Here is an 11405-nt window from a genome sequence, read left to right on the forward strand (position 1 = left end):
CAGGAATAGGGCTGCTTTATTTTCACTCTGATGATAGTACAAGAAGAAGAAATAATACCCTGCAAAGGTCACTCTTATCCTGTTCATCTGTGACAAGCTGATAATCTGGGATCTCAGAAAACTTTCTTTAAAAATCTTCACAGACGTGCTCTTATCAAAAGGATTAAGGTTTAATACGTACCAGCAGATGCAACCGATTTGAGCATCTGCTAATCAGAACAGAGTCAGTTTGCTGCACACGCCGGCTGGAGCCGATGAGTGCAGGAAGGTTTCCCCTTACAGAGAAAGGCCAAATCCAAACATACATGAAATCATCTGTTGGCTACACCTCTCAACTCACACGTACGCGGCTGAACATCCCTGCCCTGTGCATGCTCCTCTGCCCACAGGCATGTCAGGGACAGCATGACAGATGTGTCCCGCTCGCAGCCAGCACGCCTGCAGCAGTGCTCCTAGAAAGCTTCAACCTTGGGACCATCTCAAACACCACCCACACAGGGTGGGAAAGTCATTCTGCCTTTGGAGGGGAACCGCAGGAGGAGGGTTTCCTGGACGTAGAGACTTTGCTTCTCGAGTGCTCGGAGGAACTCACTGAAATTGCTCCAGATGGGACGCTTTCTTTTCTACTTTAAGTAATCCACCCGGATTTTCCAAACAGCACAAAGCCAGTGCACTGCAGCCAGAAGTGGGAGCGCAGCTCTCAGAGGTGACCCCATCTTTAAAACAGCCTGGGCAATTCCTGATGTCCGTGACTATGGCAAAAGTGTCACAGCCTGCTGAGAACAGCCCTTGCCAGCAGCCCTGCGGTGAGCCTGCACGAGCCCTCCGGTGCTGCTACAAGTGTCGGAGCTCACCAGCTCAATGCCAGCTTGGGCACACCTCTATGAGACACTGTCGTCCCTCTGTGTCCACGCGAGCCATCCAGGTCAGTGGGGAAATGGTGGCAACTCACAGCCTTCATGAAAAGCGTTGTGTAGCGCACGTAGCTCTCAAGTAGCTGGATGGTCCTACTAAAAGGTCATCAACGCTTTAGGATGGACAGGGGACACTTTTCAGTTTCAGCAGATGGGCTTATTCCCAGTGAGCCTTTCTGTCCCACAACCAGAGATTAAAAAGCTCACGAAAACCAAAATGCACAGACCTCAGGTGAACAAACACAGAGAGCCCCTTGCCACTGGGAAAGCACTGCCCAGATATCATGCCGTGCTGCTGGACTCAGAAGCCTTTCTGGCACAGAGACGCAGATGCCCACAGATTAGATGCGGTCAGACCAGCAGAAGGAGGCCTGGGCACTTTTATTTATCCCAAATATCATATCTGAAGACAGCCGAAGCTCAGCCATTGATTTCAGCCCAAATCAAAGAAAAAGACTCAGGACCATTCTGAACACCTGAAACAGCTGAATCCCACTGAGCCCCGTAATTCAGGAACCACAAACTCTGTGTCATATAAACCGTACAGAAAAGGGAAATTCATTCTGAACCCGCCAAATTAATCTTAATCTGCTTGTACCCCTGAATTTTCTTTCTTAAAAGAAAGAAAAACATTCCTGACAACAACTGGGATGCTACCAAATACTCCGCGGACCACGCTTGCAAAATCCTTTCGGTGCATACCAACCTAACAAGCCAGGCTCGGGCAAATAACAGGAACAAGGAAATCAGACTCTGAGCCTGGACTAGCACATTTGCATGGACTGTTCTGAATACAGATTCAGCGATCTGTTTTTCGCAGAGCCCGTATGTCAATCCCACAGCCCAAACCAAGGGCAATCATAGGGCTTTTTTTCAATGCTGGGGGAATGCGTTGCTCTTTGCTGAGTCGGAGACTTTGTTCATGGTTGGAGATACAGCTCCACATAAACAAAGATAAAACACCCGAACTCTTAGCCATGCATTCCTGGTGCAGCTATAAGTGGGGCACGAAAATTAGAAATACACATGGAAGAGCGCTCCTAGGAGTCTTCAGCACTCAACACTTTGCCTTGTTTCGTGGTTTGCCGTCCTACAGCTGAAACTGTTCAATCCTGTTCCATCACTCTGCAAGAAAATATGTCCATTGCCTTTTCACTGCTTTTGTTATCCCCAACTGGTTGTCAAAAGAAGTGATGGAATAACAACCAAAGCTGCCAAACATTTAAATCCCTTTTAAATTCCAGTCATTAGAAGACATTATTTCCCAGTATGTTTGGAACATAATGAAAATGTATCACTGATTTTTTTAATTTAATTTTCTGTACTTTTTTATTGTTCTGCAGCTCACATTGAGAATGAGATGCTTCTCCTTCAAAATATTACTCACTTAGGCTGACAGTGTTGGATAGTGGCAGATGTCTAGTACTGGGGGCAATGATACAGAGGCAGGGTCATAGGCATTAATCCTTAGACACCTCGCTTAACTCTGTCTTCATTTTCCCCATCTGTTAGATGAAAAAAATAATTTATTTCTCTTTTTCATTATTTGTACAACCATATCACCTAAAGGCCTTCAACCCAGACCAAGGTTTCATTTTTGCAAGATGCCATGCACATGGGTAGTAAGAGGCAAATCACATTGAGGAGGTTGCCAAGGACAGAAGATTCCGAGAGGAAGCAGAGTAGAAATGCTATGTTCGAGGTCATTTAGCACAGTGGTGGTAGCTGGGAATGAAACAGGTCTCCAGAGTGCCAGCCCAGTCCCCTCTGGATCAAGCTGCCTCTGAGAGCTGTACACAAGTAGAGTTGATCTTGACGATCAAGGCATAGGGTTTTTTGCTATTTAAATACTCCATAAATTTTGGCCACCCAGTATTTGCTTTTAAAAAAAGGCTAATTACCTTTGGACCAGGTACATCTTACTGCCTGGTACATCTCCCACAAAGTCCCATTTTGCCAAACAGACAATCTGTTGGAAATTCAGGATAAAAGTCTAGAGTTTCAGGAGGTAGGTGTCCAATTCCAGACAAAGCAATCAGCATTCAATACATAATTCACAGCAGGGACAAAAAATCCTGAGCTTTCGTATGCTACTATTTCCAGTATTTCATTTTCACAGCCTCTGCTGGAAGCCCTCTCTCCAGAGTCACAAAGTTTTCTTGTTTTGAAAAAAATGCAAACATTTATTTTATGGGCTGAAATTTGGCATGTTTTTTTCTTAAGGCCTTGCTGCTCTCATCTCTTAAGCAAGGATTTAAGCAGAACAGGTAGAAATTGGGGAAAATACCCTTTAATAGAGGAGCCAGCTGACCACAGCATTCACCAGGCCCCCTAGTCAGGGTTCACCCAATTTACGCATAGCCCCTGCTCCCATCCATGGAAGCTATGCACCTAAATGCCTTGTCTATACAACCTCCTTTTACTAATGAAGAGCATAGCGAGTTCTCTGCCTCTGAACTTTCCAGTGGGTTACTGCAATTTAGAAGGTGTGATATGTAAACAGAAAACACATTGCAGCTACACAAGAAGAGCTCTGTACTTTACTCATGACACTAGCATTTCTAAACTTTACCAAACAGGAGGAAAATATTAATTAGCTTTTTTAATAATGCATCTGCAGTTCTTCAAACAATACCTAAGGCACGTTCATCTATTAACATGCCATTGCAGTCATGGTAATTTTGAGATCATGTTGGTCTCCTCCATTTCAATTCACTGCACCAGAAGGCTGGAACTGGCCGTGCTGGTGAAGGTCACACAGAAACCTCTCAAGCTCAGGTGATGTTTGGTCCTTTCTAAAACTCCAGCTCCAGCTGAATTCTTGAAATATGGTCTCTCCTACACCACCTCACATGACAGAAAGCATCCTTAGACACTGCTGTGTTGCAGCTAAAGATCATGATTTAGTCTTGTAATTTTCTGCTCTTCTTGGTATGCACAATTTTGAAAGAAAAAAACCTAGCATTTTAATCACTTTTGACTGCTTCTGTGACTCTGTCAGAGAGACTTTCACTTGCAAGTCATGGGCTTAGCCCGGGGCTGAGGTGATGGTGATCAAAAGCTGCTTCTCACCCGCCATGTTGCTGACAGCCAATACGAAGTAAACTATCAATGCCCAGAAAACCTCTGCTGCAGGTGACTCTCTCAACAACTGCCTCAAGACAGATACAAGAACTGACCAGAAACGAAGCCTGAGAGAATCCGTCACTTTGAGGTTCGGCAACATCAGGGTTGACTCACACTGGGGTACTAGACTCGCAGAAGGACCTCCTCCCACCAAACCTGCTGCTATGGGGGAGGAAAGATCTTTTCTGCTCCGTAAAGGATCTATGTTGAGAAAATGCTTTTCAAACTCATCACTTCAGAGAGGGCAACACAGCTCTGCAGGACAACAGCATCCTACCACCTCTGCCCGAGGCATAGGAAGCAGCCAGCAGGACCTGGGTGACTCCTCTACCTCCACTTTCCAGCTCAGCTGCCTTGAATTAGGCAGGACCACTGGGTACAAGGAGGGTGCTGCTGACCGCGGGTGTCAAAACTCTCTCCCTGCCCTCTATTAATGGTGGACATTTTTAGCTCATGGCAATGTCCTTGTCACCTGCCTGGTACACAAAAAATGTTACCAGAGTGATGCCCAGGTAACCAATGCAGGGATGGTGCAGAGATTTATACTCATCCATGTCCTCAACAGCAGGTCTGCTTGGCCAAAGGGAATTGTCCAGGGCTGACATTGGCCCACCCATTCTGACAAGTATCATGGACTTTCCAAACCTACTGCGGAGGGTACAAATCCCTCTGCTTCAGGGGCACGTCCCAGGGCAGTGTCTCTCACTGCAATCCTGAATCTCGTACCAAGGATCAAAAGAGCTTCCCTCTGTGTGAATTTAGGGTGTGTTAAATAAACTGCTTGTCATTATCCCGCTATCACTCCTACTCCAGTGAGAGAGGACTATTTTACAGTTTAGTTTATGTTGCTTTAAAACTATTTTGAAGATAAAATAAAAAAGAAACGTAACAACAAAATTCCTCTTATTCCAGAACAGGAGTATCCCCAAGGGCAAGGTATACCTGTAAAATTATTATAGTGCTTTAACCACATAAGCACAACTGGAAGCATCTTCTCTGAAAACAAGTTGTAACTCTATTTTCCTATCTGCAGCCATTATCCTGATAAATTTGGGAAGGTCAGCTAAGGTGTAATCCAATAAACGTGCTGATGTTCTGAGTAAGTACCTCACAATTTGCAGCCTAATCTATTATCCTACTATAAGACCATCAAATGACTCACCAGTTTTAATACTTAGTACAGATCAAACAAAGGAAAATATCAAAGCTTTACATTCTGGTTCCACCTTTCAAGGACTTGTTTCAGTACTCTTTAATTACAGCAGTTGATACATTCAACTCTGGCATTTTCTTTTTCTAACAGCTATAGTTAGAAGTTGCTATAGCTGTACTTTTCACGGGACATCATTACATTAACCAATAAATCCTCAAAAGTCTGACAAACTGAACAAAGAAAGTTAGGATTTGGTCCTGGAGATGAAATTCAGCTCCTTCTGCCCACTGGATCGCACACAGTTACTGTAATACACCAGAGAGCAGCAGCATCCCATCGCTCCTGGTTACAGGGGACAAGTCTTCAGAGGCCCCACCTGAACTGTGGGCAAAAAGCCACGGGAACGAGCGCGTGCACCGAGCAGCACACGTCGTCTTGGAAGGTGATGAACTTAAGTCAGATCAAGTCCAAAACTTGGGCTATGCCTTCCAATCCTCCAGAAACTCAAATACACCTGCAGAAATTTGCATTTGACCACTGTGATTTATTTATTTATTCATTTACTGCTCTAGGTACAAAATAAAAGTGAAAAACCAATCTATTCAGAGAATGCCAGATCCCAAGGGAAGAAGTATCAGGAGACAGTCAGCCGTACTGCCAGCAAACTGCAAATGCTCAGCGAGGTGGTTACAGAAGTTACATGTCTCTACAAAGATGCTGGAGCTGACCGCAGGCATTGCCAAAGAAAATGGTGAGCACAAATCTCTTCCAGTTAACTGTCACGGTGTTTTGACACTAAAAAGCATTTCCCAGTAACAGTGTGCATTCGTATGTTTGGCCCATGCAAACAAAACGAACACGGGTTATTCGACGCAGTGCCTGAGCGCTATCACTGTTAAAACTTGTCTCTTCTATCGCAACAACAAAAACCCACTGGGAAAAGGACTGAATTGCATCTGGTTTACGTTGTTGCTCTTTTTGACTGACTGACCCAAATCAGACTGTTTTTCAAGGCCAAGTCTGTAAGTTTATGCAATAACTGTGTACATGCTGCTAGAATGAAAAAAGAATTTATCGGGAGGTCCCTGCAGAAGGGACGGAAACCACACAGGCCACCACACCAGAGCCTCTGCGTGCAGACAGACGCTTTCAAAAGTGCATAAATCTGATTTAACTCTGCTTTTGCTAAGTTCAACATTCTTAAGAACAAATCTAAACGAACTCTGATCACTACTTTAGTTCTGCTCCAAAGGTATCGGTTCTCAATTACTTAAAACAAATATAACAATTAAAAGAACCAAAAAAGCCACAAACTAAAGAGATGGCCCATATGGATAATGGGTGTGCACTGCATCAGCCAACTTTCCCTTTGGTTCTTTTGACTTTTGGGGTTTTATTTAGGGCTGACACTGGTAAGACAAACACAACATATACATACAGCTGCATACATGCCTACAGACCTGTATACGTATAAGCAATGAGACTAGTCATGAGATTAGGAAGTGAAGGCGCTGCACAACTGGGCACACACACATCTGGGATGATTTTAGAGATCTCAAGAATTGCCCTTTTTCAAGTACCACTGGGGCACTTCCTCTGATAAATAGATGACATCTTACCAGAACTTAAATAGCTCCACTCAAGCACTACCTAGATGAGTGTCAAAAATTAGCTGAGTTGCTGTCACCCCTGCAGTCCTCGTCTAGACACAGCAGATTAAGCACAATTCCAGTCTGCCTTGCTGGGCTACAGCCACCCTGACAGCTGAGCTATGATCCAAGCCACTTCATCGCCACTGATTAGACGACAAGAACAAAAGAAAACAACTTGAGACGCGGATATCTGGATCCTTCTGGCTGCGTGACAGATAAAAGTTAACAAAACAGAAAAGCAACAAAAAATACAAGCGTAAAAGTACTTGTGAACTGAGCAGGTTTTAATTCACAAGCTATTGTTGGTGGAAAGTCAAGGCGAGTGAAATGCCATTTTCTGCAAGTATTTTTCTAACAATCTCCGTGGCAATCTAACAATCGGGATCAGAGGCCCTTCGCTCAGAGGTATGGCAGCTTTTGAGCCAGTGCCCCCTTCAGAGCGGCTGCGCCCTTCTCCCCATTGACAGCCACATCTGGATGCTATCAGGAGGAACTGGCATGCCTGCTCACAACAAATACCAAGCGGTTAGCAAATTGACTCCAGCAGTCAATGCTGGCCACTTTCCCACTCTCTGTTTACGCAATGCGCCACTAACCTGTTGAGATCGAGGTTTGTAAGGAGAGCTGCTCTCTAGGTCGGCCAGGATGCTGGTCAGAGAGTCGATTTCTGCATCTAAACTGGACCGCCTCTCCTCAAGTGTCTTGCCACCCGGGTTCACCTTAAAGAAGAAAGAAGAGTTCCAGTTATTCCAACCACTTGGCCTGGCGCATGGTTTCTTACTGTCCTCATGGAGCTGCTACCATGCCCCGGCAACATCTCTTGGGTTGCAGGGTCAGAGATGCTGAAACGCTATAGCCCTCTCCAAGAACCAGCACCAAGCCTCCATCTCACAGGGATTCAGGCTGCTTTAGGGCTTTTCTTCATGGATTTCCCACAATGGTCCCATTGTCTAAAATTGACTTGGAGGATTACGCAACTCTGCATGCAATCTGTTACCGAGGTGAGCAGGCAGGACAATCCCTGCTCCCGCAGATAGATAAGATGTATTTTAACTGGACGCCTGGCTCGGCAGCCAGGCTGGGGTAGGCTTGGAGCACCTCCATTCTGAGAGCATCTCTTCTGCCACATCCCCATCCCAGAGCACAGAGCTTGCTTGTACAGAGCAGAGCTGTAAGCCACAGTGGCCAGCGACCGGCCACCTGCACCTGTTATTATTTTAAAAATCAATCCATGGTAGCTGTACCTGTCTGAGTCAACACTTCTTCACAATTTCCATCTAAAAAATGAGCTCCTTCAAGGAGGCGTGAAAAAGTTCAATTCATTTCTAGCAGATTCAAGGTGAAGGGCATGATTTGCAATAAGCGGTCACAAAATAACATAAATGAGGTCCTTGTGAAAAGGGCTATTACGCAGGAAAGCCCATGCCCAGAGCAAATACCAACCTACAGCCAGGATCCTTTCTGATTCAATACATTGTGCTTTCTCTCTGCTTTCAAAACAGCCCAGCCCCACTTGTACCCCGGCTGATAGGGACACTCACTTGGAAGGGAAGAGACGTGAATATTCACCACCACCACCCACCTCCAAAAGTAAAACCCAGGTCTCAGCACCACAGGAGAGTATGTGATCCCCAAGCTATTGTTCAGGGGTTGCACTGCAATCCCTGCTAGAATAAGCATTTTAAAAGAGGACTCGTTCATACCCTTTGTTTTTGAAAAATCAACCTAGTCCAAAACCTCTGGGAAAGATCTGTGCTGTACAGCCCAACCCAACAGCAGTACCTCCCAGCAGTGCACGAAGGCGGGTACAAGCTAGGAAACATCTCCCTCCTCAACGTTTTCAGTGTTTTGGAAATTAGGCTCTGGCAGGAATTACAAGTTCAAGAAAACCAACTAAGGATCCCCTTCAGGTGTGATGTAGGTGCCAGGAGCCTACCCAACTTAGCCAGCCACATTTAGGGCATGCGCAGAAACAAAAGTTCTTGAGTCAAGCGAAATATTACGCATTGAAAGTCTTTTCTCAACCTGAGTCATAGTCAGTATTTTTGTTCTGTCCTTCCATGTCTGACTTATCTGCAAATTCTCCAGACGGAGTCTCTCCACACACATGCAACTACAGAGCTCAGTGCGGAAGAGCTCGCTCACAGCTTGACTACTACAACAATAAAAATACTAAAGAATTACCTAACAACTCACCTAATTTCAACTGTAAAGCCTGTTCAGACCATACCAGCTCCTCCCCACAGACAGTCCAGTTCTGTTTGCCTTCAGTCTCACCAAGTTACTTCAATTTTCCAAGCCAAAAATTTGCCTTTCCCTTTGGCTCACTGTTTGCTCCAGATAGTTTTTATTTAAATTTCATTTCAGGAGCACTTGATCATTACCTGTTTTATAGAACTCCACAGTCATCAATCCGACACATAAATGGCAAGTTGGTCAAAGAGAGACAGACTATGCAAAGCAGGCAGGCTCTGATCTGCCAAGCTTATCCGTGCTAAGGCATTCATTAGTTCCTAATGATTATTAAATCTTATTGGATTACAATAAATTTGGCTTGACTAACAAGAAAATGGAAGCTCCAGTGTGCTTTATGCAAGAACACGTCATTTAAAAGGCTGAGAGTCAGGTTAGAAACTACGTACAAACTCAATTCTTCTTGCCTATTTTTATTATACAGCCAAAGTTTTTCCATCCAAACACTTGTTCAAAAAAAGAAGTACTTTTCACAGGAATTACCCCAGACCGTTACTCCTGGCTAGCTGTAGGCACCTGGATTTTTCAATCTGCAAAAGTCCAATTTCCTTTCCACTATTAGTGCGCTTCATGGCTGTTGTTTGGTTTTTCTCCATCCTCCAGTTGTCGGCCTGTAACTACAGGGCAGCCACAGGCTTCCCAGACACAAAAACTGTGATTGCTCCACTCCGGAGAATTTTTAAGCTAAGCAGCCAAAAGCCAGCCTGGAAAGGCGGGGAGATGCGAAGGGCACCCAAGGCCCCAACACTTGAGGTGATAAATCAAGTCAATGGCAGACCCAGGAATAAAACTGGAGCCCACGCACGGCCTGTTTGGCACCCTGACCCTGGAGAGGAGGGATGGTGGCAGATGAGAAGATCAGCCGATTTCATTTCTGCTTCTTAGCATTTCTGGGCCATGTTATTCCCAGGTTCTCATTCCCCAGAACAATTACGCAATAGCTGACTAGCAAATGCTGCAGAACAAGTTGTAAGGTTGTAAAAATTAAATGTCCTTAGGAAACCTAGGGGAAAAAAAAAGCATGGAAACATCTCTATTGATTTTGGGCTCTGTAAAAGATTTATTTATTCAATTAAAACATAATCAACATAGATTAAGAGCCCAATTCTACAAATGCTGGAGCACAATTCAGTACAACAGTGCCAATGAATAATGCTACCGATGTGTGTAAGGGCCTATTAGGATAGGACTGGACTTTAAGTACATTTAAGAAACAGTAAGCCTCACAAAGACAGGTTTCTGCTTGCTCTCTCTTCCCCATCTCCACGAATCTTGCATTTTTCTCCCCACAGAGCTCCAGACTCAACTAAGGGATTTGCTGCATGTGGAAACAGGAGAAGAACTTGCAGTGCTAACTTTAGCAAGAAAGGGTTAAGTTATTTCTCTTCTCATGCTTTTCGTCATGACGTTGCTATAAAAGTTTTATGATATGCTCTGGAACAAAACCCAAGTGCCAGGTCCCAAGGCACAACAGGTTCGCTCAGTCACAGCTCTGTTCCGACTGGTTAAGCTCACTACCTCGCAGATACAAACACCGGAACCAGAAAGAACTGCTAATTCTATTTCTGTCTGGATTTATGGCATTGTTGCAGACATGACGCTTGCACGCCCTCCCTTTCAGCCAGCAGAATACGGAAAAACGGGTTTAAAAAGAAAAAGGATGCTATCTTTGGCCCAGCCAATGTGAATTCAACAAAAAGCAAACATAAGTCAACTCAGTCCAACAAATTACTCATGCCAGAGACTATCCACTCACGTGAACTTCTGCAATGCCTACACTCCTGTCCCCTGGCTCAGTCCCTGCTGCGAGGCAAAAGAGACAAAAACAGCAGAGAGCTTCACTGCTTGGCTTGTTTGTCTGCCTCTGAATTCCTGGTGTGCAGTTCAGAGCAGCTGTGATGGTAATCCACTCCTGAGCCCCGTCAACCCACGCTGTTCCAATGAAAACTAGCTTTAATTTTGCTAATCCTACCACCCAACACCAGTCAGTGCCACAGGTCACCCCGCACCACCCCAAGGGACATTCATTACAGAACATGCAGCGCAGAGGGCAACGCAGGGCCTCAAAGTTTGCCTCATGGTGCTAAAAAGGCCATAAGACTATTCACCAAGCTAGAAGACATGAAAAGCACAATGATTTCCCTAGATGCCACCTTTTCCTACAACCTAGATCACCTACTCATCACATTTTGCAGGTTATAGCAGAGAAACAAGAACGCTTCTCATTTGTCCAAGCCAGCTCCTTGCAATGGACTCGAAGAGAAGGATCTGGCTCCCAGATGTCCTTCCTAGCTCCTGCTCCAAGTT

At 44.9% G+C, this 11405-nt stretch overlaps 1 protein-coding gene across 1 annotated transcript in view; it reads right to left on the reverse strand.

Annotated features, from left to right (window-relative positions):
- LPP (LIM domain containing preferred translocation partner in lipoma) overlaps window positions 1-11405 on the reverse strand; it is a 282269-nt gene that overhangs the window by 158426 nt on the left and 112438 nt on the right. The window contains exon 6 of the mRNA XM_009334106.1: window positions 7442-7564. Within this exon, the coding sequence (XP_009332381.1) occupies window positions 7442-7564 (123 nt within the window). The remainder of the gene's footprint in view (window positions 1-7441; window positions 7565-11405) is intronic.

The sequence above is a fragment of the Pygoscelis adeliae genome, unplaced genomic scaffold (assembly GCF_000699105.1).
Source record: "Pygoscelis adeliae isolate BGI_AS28 unplaced genomic scaffold, ASM69910v1 Scaffold161, whole genome shotgun sequence".
NCBI lineage: Eukaryota > Metazoa > Chordata > Aves > Sphenisciformes > Spheniscidae > Pygoscelis > Pygoscelis adeliae.